General features: G+C 34.6%; 1 protein-coding gene across 17 annotated transcripts in view; it reads right to left on the bottom strand.

Annotated features, from left to right (window-relative positions):
* CSPP1 (centrosome and spindle pole associated protein 1) overlaps nucleotides 1-15,123 on the bottom strand; it is a 143,555-nt gene that overhangs the window by 110,857 nt on the left and 17,575 nt on the right. For 14 of the 17 annotated variants that reach the window (XR_002478127.2, XR_001109123.2, XR_002478137.2 and 11 more), the window contains 5 exons: nucleotides 9,930-10,033; nucleotides 9,156-9,179; nucleotides 4,460-4,540; nucleotides 2,989-3,087; nucleotides 1,365-1,798 (listed from right to left, as the gene is read on the bottom strand). Coding sequence is in view for 13 of the 17 variants with exons in the window: in XM_012463670.3 (XP_012319093.2) it covers nucleotides 1,365-1,798; nucleotides 2,989-3,087; nucleotides 4,460-4,540; nucleotides 9,156-9,179; nucleotides 9,930-10,033 (742 nt within the window). In the remaining 4 variants the exon portion in view is untranslated. The remainder of the gene's footprint in view (nucleotides 1-1,364; nucleotides 1,799-2,988; nucleotides 3,088-4,459; nucleotides 4,541-9,155; nucleotides 9,180-9,929; nucleotides 10,034-15,123) is intronic. The other 3 variants (XM_064384257.1, XM_064384259.1, XM_064384260.1) reach the window with 1 other exon arrangement.

Below are 15,123 nucleotides of genomic sequence, written 5' to 3'. Positions count from 1 at the left end.
CTAATCCTCCAAATTACCCAAATCAGGGTAAATATTAAAAATATTGTGTGAGCAGGACATAACAGCTACAGAATATAGAAGACAAAGAACTGTAAAAGCTTTTTATTGTAATTAATAATTAGAATCCTGAATGTACAGTATTACCCTTGAAAAAATTTTCTAAAATACTTAAAAAGTAATCTATTTTGACTAATAAATAAAGCAGGTCCCATAAACTGCTCAAAATGCAGGTTTGACGCTTGTCAAGTAAACAAGTCAATGACAAATATGAGACCCTGAGGTATTTCTATCTCCAAAACAAGTTAGGTTAAACTATGGCAAGTTTCACGTGTAATATTAAGATAAACACAACAATAAAACCTCCTTGTGCAGTTAAGAAATTGTATAGTGTCACAAAAATATTCAAAGGAACTGAAAACCATCTGAAAATCTGACTGAAAAAACTTATGAATACAGGAATAAACTGTATTTCATCTATTTTAAGGTATCCTTTTTTCACACATTTTATTTATTTTTCTTTTTTTGAGAGAGTCTCGCTCTGTCACCCAGGCTGGAGTGCAATGACACAATCTCAGTTCACTGCAACCTCTGCCTCCAGCTTCAAGCGATTCTCCTGCTTCAGCCTCCCAAGTAGCTGGGATTACAGGCACATGCCACCACACCTGGCTAATTTTTGTATTTTTAGTAGAGACAGGGTTTCACCATGTTAGTCATGCTGGTCTACTGACCTCAAGTGATCCCCCTGCCTCGGCCTCCAAAAGTGCAGGGATTACAGGAGTAAGCCACCACGTCCAGCCACACATTTTAGTATCTGAAGTCAGAACAGTCAATGACCTGGTTTTATGTCAAGTTACTGCAGAGTGTTACTTTTCCCCTCATCCAAGAGCACTATGAATTGAGAAAACTCTGAATTCTTGCCCCAAAGTTTCTATGGACACTACAGGCAGTATGAATTCAAACTGTGAACTTGAATCAGTATTAATTTACACTTCAAATTCTCAGGAAAGGTTGTTTGTATCTTTACTGTCCACTCACTGCAAAGGTTGGGATGTGGACGTTTGCTCTCTGTCCCTTTCTGTGGAAATGCCTACTTCCCATTCACATATTTTAACATAAAGGGTGTAGCCTTTCAGTTTTCCAACTTTGTAACAGGGCCCCACTTTGAGTATTTTCTTTTTCCCCTCAGTGAGACATAAAATAATGATGCATCTTAAAACTGATAGCATCTTATAATTAATTAAATATGATAAATCGAAACTGCTTCTCTCTAGTATAATGATAAAAAGTAACAACAGCAAATATTAACCATTAATTAATTTGCTATATTAAACAAATAAAGAAAATTAAAATGAGGTTATAAATACCTGTCATTTGTATACACTCTCAAAAGTCTTCTCTCAAAATCGCTTTCATATCTAAACCTCTCATCCATTTCTTCACTTACTTCAGGATCTTGGTCTGGTCTATGATACTGTCTATCAAAAACACAATCCTCGTTAAATCTGTGAAATCTTCTATCTGGAATGCCAGCCTTGCTTGCAAACTTTTGATGTTTTAGTTTGGAAATGCCCACTTCTTCATTTGCTTTTTTAATAATTCTATTCCTTAATTCAGTTTCATCATCTAGTTGTCGGTATCTGTCCTCTAGTCGTCTTGGGTTCAGAAGTTCTTCATATGCCTCTGAAGGAGTTAAGAGATCTTTTCTAGGACCCTCTGAATTTTCACAAGATGTCTGTATTTGTGAAGTTAAATCAGGCTTAACTTGACCAATAGGTTTTTTATTTCTTTGACTCTTGGGCTGTTCAATTAAAAAAAAAAAAAAAAAAAAGAAACAAAACTTGATGGGAAACCATCTCTTACAAGGTAATTAGACCCTCAATTTATACTTACTCTATCATGTCAACTCTTAATGTTTGTTTAATCAACCATATTTTTTAGAAGAAAACTTCCAAGAAAATTTTACTTTTCTGTGGCCAGGTGTGGTGGCTCACACCTGTAATCCCAGCACTTTGGGAGGCTGAGATGGGTGGATTGCTTGAGGTCAGGAGTTCAATACCAGCCTGGCCAACATGGTGAAACCCCATCTCTACTAAAAATACAAAAAATTAGCCGGGCATGGTGGCACACACCTGTAGTCCTAGCTACTCAGGAGGCTGAGACAGGAAAATCGCTTGAACCCATGAGATGGAGGTTGCAGTGAGTTGAGATTACACTGCTATACTCCAGCCTGGGCAACAGAGTGAGACTCTGTCTCAAAAAAAAAAAAAAAAAAAATGAGGGAGAAATTTTACCTTTCAATAAAACTTATTTGTATCAGTAGACAAACAACAGTAAAATTGATAAATAATATAAAAAAAGAGGTTAAGCTAAATGCAAATTCCTATCCCAAGAGATACTACTTCAAAATATTTCAAATTAAATTCTCAACACAAAGGATATAGAAAGTGGTAAATGTTTTGGCCCTAGAAATATCAATCATCCTTAATGTTTTTTTTTTTTTTTTTTTTTCGGACAGAGTCTTGCTTTGTCACCCAGGCTGGAGTGCAATGGCACAATCTCAGCTCACTGCTACCTCCACCTCCCAGGTTCAAGCGATTTTCCTGCCTCAGCCTCCCAGGTAGTTGGGATTACAGGTGCCTCCCACCACGTCTGGCTAATTGATCCTTAAATTTTGAAAAAAGAAATATAGCTAGAAATTGTCAACACAAAAATTTAAAAGTTTAAAAATAAATGAAAATCACTTAACAAAACTGATCTCTAAAATTAAATCTCCCCTATCAACTGTTAAAAGGTAGAGTAAGTTCTTCAATGTGAGATAAAACAACTTCCAAAACTAAATATTTAAATACCCTGTGTTTGGTTTAATTCGGTTTAATTTTGCAAGTATTTACCAAAAAAATAAGTAAAATGTCTAAAATAGAAAAACCTTTTCAAATACAAAATATTTAATCTGTGGTAGTAAAGATTTACTTTAAAAGCAAAACCCACCTCAGTACTCTTTTCCACCTGTCTGAACTTTTCACTGGACTCTTCCTTACCCCTGAGAAACTGATTGTATTCTTTGTTACGTTCAAATTTCAACCTTTCCTTAAAATAAAAATAAAAAGGCAATGTTAACTTCAACTTTAGGAAAAAAATACCTTAATCTCATATCAGAATGTCAAATCAGAATCATACAATCAGAACTCTTACTCAGAATCAAGCTTTACTAATAATTTCAAGGACAGAAGTCACTGAAAGGTATGGGAGAAGTGGGAAGAGGTTTGAGGACACCCATACAGCCCAGGTCTTTCTTGTCACATGAGAATATGCACAGCTATATGCTTTGGTCCATTAATATATGAGGTCTCTAATAGAAGAGAGTTGCTTTGTACATGAAACACCTCAATTTTATACTCCAATAGTTAACAGAGCTTAGATGACATTTTCTAAAGAGCCATGCCACATAAATCCACAGATTCCAGGTTTGATTACCAACAGCAATCCTAGACAAACCAAGTGTATTTTGCCAAAAGCATTCAGAGATAAATCTCTCCCACTAGTAAATATAATCAATGTGTTTGCCAGGAGATCTATCATTAGCATGTTTCCAAAGAGATATGATGGGGTTACCTTCCTTCTTTCCTTCTCAGGGATACCTCCCTTCTCCTAATGCCCCAACCCACTCCTCCAAAGCACCTGCTGCTAACTATTTCCTTTCCAAGGTTAAAAAAGGATCCTTCATATTTTAAACTTGAAAAGGCACAATTATCATAGATTCTAAAATAATATTATAATGAAATATTCTGTCAAAACACAAATATATAAGATTAGAAAATGTTCCTAAATTTTAATACTTCCCGTGTCACTAAAACAACACAATCTAAAAATGTATTAAAGAAATTAGGTCTGTCTTTTGAAATTTATTAACCATCTATTTTGTCTCATATACCATTTCATGATGTCTGATATACTCTGGTGAGAACTGAGTCTCTACAAGAGGTGTACAGTGCTTTATCACTTTCATCTCTAAGGAATATGGAGTGACATTCAAAGAACTCTTACCCTCACCCTGCATAATAAAAGCTCACTATAATCTCACATCCACTCATTCCAACTGTGTTACATAGCATAAACTTTACAGTCAGAAACCAATGCTGAAAAAAAATGAATTCTGAATATTCAGTTAAGTATAACTGAATATCGCAAAATAATCAACATATTAAAGAAATTATAAACCAAAAAAAAAGAAGAAAAAGGAAAAAAAAGAAATATATAATTATATGGTTACAAATGTTGTCTTCAAAAAAAAAAATTTAAACAGCATAAATGTGACTCCATGGATTTTTGAAAAAGAAATATATTCAAGTATGGGGGAATGATGTGATCTTCCATTTGCATTTAAATCAACAATATGTTCTTTTATGATTTTCATGCCACGGAAAACTGCTACCCACAATAACTACTCCTATCCACCTACCTTAGCAGATAACCTCTCACCAATAGGAAGAGAGACTCCCAGAGTAGATGGATCTGTTTCATTCGTAGACAGAAAATTTTTCTGTAAATATACACATTAAAAAAAATTACCTAATTGCCTTTATAAAATATGTTGCACAAATGTCTTTGCATTTTATATTCTAAACTACCGTTACAATATGCAGAGCAAAAGAATGAAATGGAATGAAGACAGAAACTACAAATCTATTATAGACCATACCAAAAGCAATTAGAAAAAAGAGCATTTCTTCCAATCAACAACTCCCTGAAAGGGAAAATCAGGCCTTAATTTTCATTTGCTATACATATATGTCTATTGATTCAAGATGATTAGAAGCATGAAAAAAAAGAAAACTTTCCCAATTTATATCCGTCTTCTAAGCACATAGTCTTCATTATCAGTGCTCTACTGTCTTTTTGTTCTCAAGGCAAATTTAAACTTCCTCACAAATATCTTAATGCATGACACGATGGTTTTTTTTCTATTTTTCCTATAATTATATGAGTGAATATCTACTGAAATATCAATAGATATAAACTATGAATGTTATGTGTTCCTCCATTTGTGTTCATTAAGCATTTAAGTAACGCAGTGTAGCAGAGGCAGCATTAGACTAACAGTCAAAAGACCTAGGATCTACAACTAGCCCAAGCACTTAGTTGAGTAACAGAGCAAGTCACTTAACTTTTCTGACACTTTCTTCTTCCGTAAAATGAGAATAGCACCCACTCTGCCTACCTACCAAAGCTGGCATAAGGATGAAGGAGGATAAAAAATATAAAATCCCTTTAAAGCTGTAGAGCAAATACAAGGGACTGGAATAAAAAAATGCACATCATCCCCAACTGGTAAAAAAAAAAAAAATACACATGATCCTTAACTTTCTAGTACTGCTACTTAGTAGTCAAATAATTTGGAATAAGTTATTTCCCTTCACTTCAGTTTCCTTGTCTGTAAAACAGAAATAATGCCATCTACACATCACTGGATTATAAGGATTAAATCAATCAATACTTGTCAACCTGTCTAGCTCCATGCCTTTTATTTATTCATTAAACAAGCAATTAGCAACCATCTAATACTTTGCAGGTATATTTTCCCTATATTCAAGAGATTTACAATTCAGCTGCAGAAACAGACATGTAAGCAAATAACCATAAAGCAATGCATTTACTACTACAATAGTGTTGTATTCAAAACATTATGGAAAGAGAGTGATTAGCAAAACTAAGTGTTTAATAAAGTTTCATTAAGTATGGCCAGACACGGTGGCTCATGCCTGTAGTCCCAGCAGTTTGGGAGGCTGAGGCAGCACTTGAGCTCAGGAGTTCAGACCAGCCTGGACAACAGGGAAAAACCCTGTCTCTACTAAAAACACAAAAAATTAGCTGGGCATGGTGCCATGCACCTGTATTCCCAGCTACTCAGGAGGCTGAGGCAGGAGAATTACTTGAAATTGGGAGGCGGAGGTTGCAGTGAGCCAAGATTGGCACCACTGCACTGTAGCCTGGGTGACAGAGCCAGACTCTTGTCTCAAAAATAAATAAAATTTCATTAAATCTGAATTTACAAATGAATTGTGCTACAAAAGCTAATTTGAAAGTTGGCTGTATGAAACTCTAAACCTCTATTTGACAAGGAAAAACTAAGACACATGACCAGACCAGAGTGAGTTTACCTCCTATATACTGAAGTATACTATAAACCTAATCATTTTGAAGAGTTATAAATGCATGAAAAACCCACTCATAGTTCCAATCCCAGGAAGACAGATTTAACATCCTCACTCCTTCATTGGGCAATTTCCCATTCCAAACATGGGTCAAGAATCATGTTTGAAATTTTCAATAAAATGAAAAAAATAATCAATAACAACAACATAGGCTGGGAATGGTGGCTCACGTCTCTAGTCCCACCACTTTGGGAGGCCAAAGCAGGAGGGTCACTTGAGCTCAAGAGTTTGAGACCAGGTGGGGTTTTTTTAATTGCCCTGTACCTACCAAAAAAAATGTTTTTTAATTTAAAAAAAAAAAAAAAACAACAGTGAGTTTTTCCAAAAAGCTAAATTTTAATCACTCATTCATTCCTTCAATAAATACTGAGTGCCTACCATATGCCCAAACTCTCTGATACATTTGGGACAGAAGAAAACAGATAAAGATTCCTGCCCTCCAAAAGCATATATTCAAGCTGGGGAAAATGAAAAGAAATAATAAACATAATGAGGAGTAATTATACAGCATACTAGAAAGTCATAATTACTGTGACAAAAAAGAAATTAAAAGGACAGGCTACAGCTAGTGTAGGTTTATCAGGCATGAGGGTGGGAAAAACAGAAATCAATAATTCTCTTTTAGACATGATCTACATAAGATATTAGGTAGATTTCAAAGAGAAAATGTGATTTATGCAGCCAGCTAGAAAAGTCTGAAGTTCAGGAGAGAGGTCTGGGCTGGAAATATTAATTAATTGACTCATTTTAAAAACTGTTCTCCTGAGAACATGTCTTTTCTGTGTTTAGATGGTCAAGCATATTTTATTATGAAAACAAGAAAGCATTTCTAGGCAAGAAGGGCTCAGGGAAAAAAATGTTTTAATTAATAAACACAAAAAAAGACGGTAGTTGTTTGTTTTAATAACTCTTCTCAGCAAAATTAAAAGATGATTTGTTTATTTTTTATTTTTTAATTCAAATATCCATGCAATCCAAGTCTGGAAGCCAGAAGAGATACAGGAGTAGGACTTGGAAACCATACATATTTCATGGGGTCCAGGAAGCTGCAGCCACCTCCCTATATCCTGTGTAGTTTCCTTTTTCTCTTGCTTTCCCTTCCATTCTCATCTTCTCAAATGTAAACAAAAAAATTACCTCTCATGTTAAGGAAATACTGCTCCTCTATATGACTATATTCTTCATAATCTAAAAAATTGGCCGGGCTCAGTGGCTCATGTCTGTAATCCCAGCACTTTGGGAGGCCAAGACGGGCGGATCACAGGTCAGGAGTTCAAGACCAGCCTGGTCAATATGGGGAAACCCCGTTTCTACTAAAAAGACAAAAAAAAGATAAAAAAAAAAAAAAATCAGCCGGGCATGGCTGCAGACATCTGTAGACTCAGCTACCTGGGAGACTGAGGCAGGAGAATCACATGAATCCAGGAGGCAGAGGTTGCAGTGAGCTGAGACCGTGCCGCTGCACTACAGCCTGGGCAATGGAGCAAGACTCCAGCTCAAAAAAAAAAAAAAAATCTGAAAAATGCCTTCACATCTCTTCGAATTTAAAGATTTGTACTTCCCTGAAGGCAATTTTTTCTTATGCCCCCCACCACTATCCTTTTTATAAATCTTATCTAGGGAGTTATCCAAAACCTACAAGTGAAAATGGCTGATATGTGATACCAGAGGAAAACTCCACCCAAGAAGAAGAGGTAGGGAAGGGGAGGATAATAAGATATAAGCACAGGAAGTCAGGCTGGAATATGAAAGACATGTGCCATGCTAAGGAATTTGAATTTTTATCCTGGAAGCAGTAAGAAGATACTGACATATTTAAATAAGTTAGGGACAGAATCCTTCTGGAAAATAGCTTGGAGGGGAAAACGAAAATTAGCTCAAGGAAATCGGTTAAGTTGCAGCAGCAATTTAAGACAATAAGATGAGAGTCTCTACATGCAGAACTGTCCTAAAACACAGTTATGCTCTTCACAGACTAAGAAAATATAATGTTCATCATTACCTATCACATATAACAAGTTAAAAATCTACTGCCTTCCAATTTGATCCTATCCTATAAACATTGTTATTTCTTACTACTCTCAAAAAGAATGATACTCTGACCCAGTATGGTAAACCTAATATTCCTCGATCATACAAAGCTAAAGTCTACCCTCTAGGTCCTCTTTTACTCGACGCTCTCCATCTGAAAAGCTTTCTTGCTTCGATTTTCTCTCTAGATCATCCAAATCTAGATTGCCTTACAAAATACAAACCCCCACTATGAGGATTTTCTTGATCATTATCTACTTCTTGTTGTAGTTACCACTTTCTGAATTGTATGCATGTTATCTCTACAACTAACTTCCAAGCCTCTTGAAGACAGGATCCATACCTGATACATCTATATACGTGTTTAAAATATGTTAGTCGAATGGTCAATCTGTGAGATTATTTTTAAAACTAGTTTTGTAAAACCATAAAATTGTTTCCCTTTGTTTTCCAATATAAATGTACAAATGCAATTTACAGATTTTGGCGCAAAAACAGAGTAATGCAAATTCTGACAACATGTAGTTTAAATATCTTAAATATTCTACTATTCTATTAATCTTACTGTGACTAGTATAATTTGAGAAACAAAAAATTACATGCTGAAAACAGACTTAACTGCAGAATATTAATAAAGAATGCATAAGAAAGCAATAAACACAAATGCAAAGCAGGAATCAAAAGCAATGACTATATGTAAGGAAAATTAAAATGTGTACACTGTCATCTTGCTAAAAGCAAGAATACAAAATGATACCACTCAATTGTCTCAAAATCACAAATGAACCTATTTTTCTAATTGATTTGAATCTCATAAATGCAAACGATTGCAAGCTACTGGATTATTAAAAAGAAAGAGAATGAGAGAGAGAAAGAAAAAACTAAAGAAAGATATTCTGCAGATAACCCTACCTTTCTTTTCACTTGTGTAATGCCCTAAAGTCAAGGGAAAGAAACCATTGACAAAGTATATTCAGTCAAAGTTCATTCTCTCTATGTGTATATCAGAATAAATAAGAGACAATTTGTACATTTGGAACAAACATAAAGCAGTAAAAAAATAAAGAAAATTATTTTAAACAATCATGATGTCTTGTTGTCATCTCAAGGTGACAAGACATCATCATGATTGTTTAAAATAATTTTATAACCTAAAAAGTAGAAGTATATTTTAAAACTTAACCCATTACTTTGGCTATTACATAATTTAACAAAAATACTTAAAACAAGAGTTCTGCTAAGTAAAACATGAGATCATAACACAACAGCTTTAATGGCTAAATAATTAAATGAAATTTTATAAGCTTGGCTCATAGGAAAATAATTAGCAACTAGAACCCCACATGTCATTTTAATACATAGTTGGGGGGTATAGAGAGTGGGAAACCATGATTGGATTACTTCAAACCATGAAACTTTACAGAAAACATGAAAAACCATAATTAACAATCTCATTTAAAATTAGAATACATTGCCTTACTCCAAAAGTCAAGAGTCTGTTATTTTATGGCACCAGTTCTCAGCAACATTTTTTTCTCTTTCAATGTCATATATGACTATAATACTACTTTGCTAGTACCACTGAAAACCTAAAAAATAACACATATGACTAACAACCTTATGAAAACAAATTTAGGAGCCGAATCCTAAAAACATTAAACCCAACTCCTTAATAGAATGCATTACCTGAGTAAGATAACGTCTGTAATCTTGCCGCAATTCTTCTTTTAATTTATTTTTCTTCCGCTCATAGTCTTCCCCAAGTGGTAAACTTAATCCATAATCAATCCCTAGAAAAAGAAAACAACTTCTTAGTATATTTCATTTTCAAACCAATATCAAAGTTCTACTTTCTGTAACAAAGCACAGTAAGAAGGAACACAGTTATGTTAATTCCGAGATTAGGATTAGAGTAAGTTTTTTTACTTAAAATGTCTTGATGGATGATACATTCACATAATCAAAAATATTATCAAAAATATCATTCTCAGCCATGAACCCTAGCCACCCTGCTCTCCTGTCCAGAACAACAAACATTGTTATTTCTTCTGTCTCCATGCAAAGAATGTTTTAATGCATCTATAAACAGGTATTTTTATATTATTATATACATATTTATATGCATGTGTGCATTATATTTACTTTTTCCCCCAGTTAAGATAAATAATCCAGCACTGTTTGGCACCTTTCTCAAGAACAGACAAATTAAAGAAAAGCTAATTATCTTTACTTCTTCACTTCATTATACACTAATTTCTATAAAAATAAATAACAATTTTAATGCATCATTTTCAGTCTAGGAAAACTAATAACATGATTGTTTTAGCATACAAGAATATATTTAATATAACATGTTTCTGAGAAAAAATTAATAGGGCCATGTGTTGCTTAGGATGACTTTTTTTTATTTTCTTTTTATATCAAAGAGCATTCAGATAGAATGAAATTTCTAAAAACTTCTAAAATTAAACCAATTCTGATTTCATAAAATTTGATATGAATTTTTCTTGTGGTAAAATATATATAAAACTTACCATTTTAATCATTTTTAAGCATACAGTTCAGTGGCATTAAGTACATTTACGATGTTGTACAACCATCATCACTATCCATTTCCAGAATTTTTTCATCATCCCAAACAGAAACTCTGTAAATGGATGTTAATTTTTGAAGAAAAACTTCAAATTTGAGTAGCATTTCCTTACACAAAATTCAAAAATCAAATTACCTTTAGGGATGATGACGATAACTGTACAATTTGTAAATATACTAAAAACCATTGAATTGTGTACTTTCAATATGTAAATATTATGGTATATAAATCGTATCTCAAGAAAGCTATTAAAAATCAAATTATATACTTTTCAAATCTTCAACAGTAAAATACTATGTCAAGAAGCACAGACACCAGATAAGCATTCAGATTTCTGAAGTCTCTTCCCTTTTTTAGCCCTATTATACACATAATACTATAGTATGAAAAAATTATCATTTCTAAACAAAATAAAACTTGTCCTTTTTTTTTTTTTCTTTTGAGACAGAGTCTTGCTCTGTCACCCAGGCTGGAGTGCAGTGGCATGATCATGGCTCACTGAAGCCTCAACCTCCTGGGCTTATGCAATCCTCCCACCTCAGCCTCCTGAGTAGCTGGGACTACAGGCGTGTGTCATCATGCCTGGCCAAAACTTTCCTTAAAAATTCCACTACGAGCATAACAGATGAAATAATTTGACAGTAGTTCATAGACTGCTATAAAAATCACTGTTTTGTGCCTCATTTCTTACAATGTAGCTGAATGGAACCTAACATGAATGTGTCATATCACTGCTTGACTAAATCACTGAAATATTTCAGGCAGGGAAAAGGCCAACGTAATATAAACGTAAGTGGATGTTTATGGATTCTTACAGAATACTAAAATCCACTTACCCCTATAAACACTGGAATTCTCTTGATAAACATTTCTGGCCTATTTAACTTCTTGAGGATAGAGGGTATAACAGCAGATTCCCTAGGGACATCTCACACATGGTTCTAAATCTCTTCCAAAAGAAACTAAAGCATTCCATATCCTTGGACTTTTAAATCATCCTAGAAAGGAACCGTTTCCTCTCAAAGGAATCTAAACTTTATTTTTAAAGATATAGAATTTAAGCATAAGGAGAGAAATAGTGTTGATTCTCATGTTCAGAATGGAGCATCATATATAAAACTAAACTTATAAAATCTGTGAAGGCAAGGCCCATGCACTATTCAATTTTATAATCCTGGCACATAACTTTAACCCAAGAAAATTTTCATCAAATAAATCTGCAAATGAATGTATGAATGAGTGCCTAAGCAAGAGGAAGAAATGAGAAAAGGTAGGGGGGAAACAATATACTATACTTAGTATTTCTGCTGTTAGCAATCTGACTGCATAGAGAGAGGTAGTAAGCAAAGTTACATATTACTAGTCACACAGGGTCGCAATGGATGTTCTATTGTGCCAAGGAGAAAAAGACAACAATGTTGCCAGGATGATGCCTCCCAACACACTGTCATCCCACCCAGGAAAAAGCAATTTACATTTACAAATTTATGAAAAGTCATGTGTTTAAGGTGGCTTTTCCTGCTGTTTTTCAATTCCATTTGGTGGGTTTATGTGGAAGAATAAAAAGAAAAATGTAATTCATTTTCATTTAAATAATAATAATAATTATTATTATTATTATTATTTTGAGATGGAGTCTTGCTCTGTTGCCCTGGCTGGAGTACAATGGTGTGATATCAACTCACTACAACCTCCGCCTCCTGGGTTCAAGTGATTCTCCTGCCTTAGCCTCCAGAGTAGCTGGGACTACAGGCACCCGCCACCATGCCCAGCTAATTTTTCTATTTTTGGGAGAGATGGGGTTTCACCAAATTGGTCAGGCTGGTCTCGATCTCCTGACCTTGTGATTCACCTGCCTTGGCCTCCCAAAGTGCTGGGATTACAGAGGTAAGCCACCGTGCCCGGCCTATGATTCATATTAAGTTCAATTTTTATTTACTAAGAGAATTTGCTTTTCACTATTAATTCAAATAGTACTGTAAAACTGTCTTAACAGACAAGTAACAACATATATGTTGATATATGCCTTCTGAGTTATCTATAACTTTATTAATTTAATGTTTGGTCAACAGAGAACACTAACTTTTTAATTCTTATTTTTGTCATCATGTAACATTTTATAGCATTAGAGTTAAGTCACAGATATAAAATTACAAACTGTACAGAACAATATAAATATCCTATTCTTTTAAACCATGCATTAACAATGGCATCTGAATTGACTTAATGAGTTAAGAATACAGTGAGGCTTCCTTATCATGCTGTTGTCTTCTGGTGGATCTAGTAGCAAGTAAAGCATTCATGTCATTTTAGGGTCATTTGAAGTGATGTCACTTCATCAAGTATAACATCAATGACCCTAAGATAATTAACACTATGCTTCAGAACTATAGTAATTAGAAGCATTTGCTTTCTATAGCAGTTGTGGCTTACATAAAATACTTAAGACTAAAGTATATAACTTCTTTATAATTAATTTACCTTCTAACAGAGCATTCACCATAATTACGAAACAAATTACCATGGAACATTTATACTTTCTTTTCATTATTATACTACCATGAAAAAAATTATGTAAAAATAATCAAAAGACAAATTAAAGGAAATAATGATAGGCTTTTACATAACGGGTGACTTACAAGGAGATGTGACTAATTGAGGAGGCAGTGTACTCTTAAATTTCCACTATAAAGGTATTACTACAAGGACCCATTTGACTTATACAAACTGAAGAAAAAAGGAAGAAAAGTATGTGATTTAGTTTACAATAGGACAAAACTAAGACAAAGAGGAATGATAATGAAAACTACAAGGCCGGTGCCGTGGGTCAAGCCTGTAATCCCAGTGCTTTGGGAAGCTGAGGTGGATGGATCACTTGAGGTCAGGCGTTCGAGACCAGCCTGACCAACATAGTGAAACCCTGTCTCTATGAAAAACACAAAAAAAGTAGTTGGGTGTGGTGGCAGGCACCTGTAATCCCAGCTACTTGGGAGGCAGAGGTTGCAGTGAGCCGAGATCGCACCATTGCACTCCAATATGGGCAACAGAGCAAGACTCCATCTCAAAACAAACAATTATAACTACAACTATCCATATGCAGTGGCACAAACCTATAGTCTCAACTACTCAGGAGCCAGTGAAGGGAGGACTGCTTGAACCCAGGAGTTCAAAGCCATCCTGGGCAACATACCAAGATGCTATCTCTACAAAAAAATTTAAAAATTAGTTGGGCATGGTCACCTGAGCCTGTAGTCCTAGCTACTGGAGAGGTTGAGAGAGGAAGATCCCTTGAGCCCAGGAGTTTTAAGCTACAGTAAGCTATTACGGTGCCACTGAACACCAGCCTAGATGACAGAGTAAGATCCTCTCCCTTAAAAAAACTGGGGGTGGGAAGTAACTATATGTTTTATGACCTTCACAAATTTGTATCAAAACATTTTAAAAGATTAATGGAAGCATTTAAAGGATTAATGGAAGTATTTCTCAACAATATTGGTTATTGTTAATAATCAATAACAGTAACAGTTGTTAAACACAATAATCAGTAAGAATTTATTTTAATGAAATAAACACAAATATAATGCCTAGAAACAGTTTAGGGAGATAAAAGATCTTTTATAGATCACTTTTAGGTGACTTTCTCTTAATTTAATATTACTAATATCTGAGTTATTCTGAAAAACTCCTTACTAAAGACATTGTTTCATCAGCTTATATGAACTAAATCATGTACACGCTATGTGTAATAAAAAAATTTGGACTATTACTTTCTCTAGGCTTGGAAAAGAAAAAAAAACAAAATTGGATGGCCTCTGTCTCCAGTTCCTGGGAGGAACCTCTAAATCCTTAAAATTTTTCCAGACAATGGGAATGCCTTTATTATTCATAATGGGTACCTTGGACCACACCTAACAGTTTATACTAACAAGGTGAATCATTGTAAATCCCCAGAGAGTTTATGCTACAGAGATGACAAAAATGGGAGCTGGTCATGCCAGCAAAACCAACCATGTGATTTGAAGGTTGGGCCTTTGAGGCATGTGACATCAGCCAGGCCTAGGGAAAATCAATGTAGCAAGGCTGGAGATCAAGCCAAGGAGCAATGATTCAACCAATCATTCCTACACAAGGAAAACCGAGTAAAAACTCTGGACACTCAGGCTAAGGTGAGGCTGGTTGGTAATATTCTGTATCCTGTCACATACTGATGTGCTGGGAGGGTAATGCCTCCCTGAGACTAACAGATACTTCATGTTTGGACCCTCTCAGACCTTACCCTATATGTTT

Source organism: Aotus nancymaae, unplaced genomic scaffold (genome assembly GCF_030222135.1).
Source record: "Aotus nancymaae isolate 86718 unplaced genomic scaffold, 86718_ANA_hifiasm-v0.15.2.pri h1tg000036l, whole genome shotgun sequence".
NCBI lineage: Eukaryota > Metazoa > Chordata > Mammalia > Primates > Aotidae > Aotus > Aotus nancymaae.
Note: the sequence above shows the minus strand (reverse complement) of the source record. Positions and strands in the feature narration are given on the sequence as shown.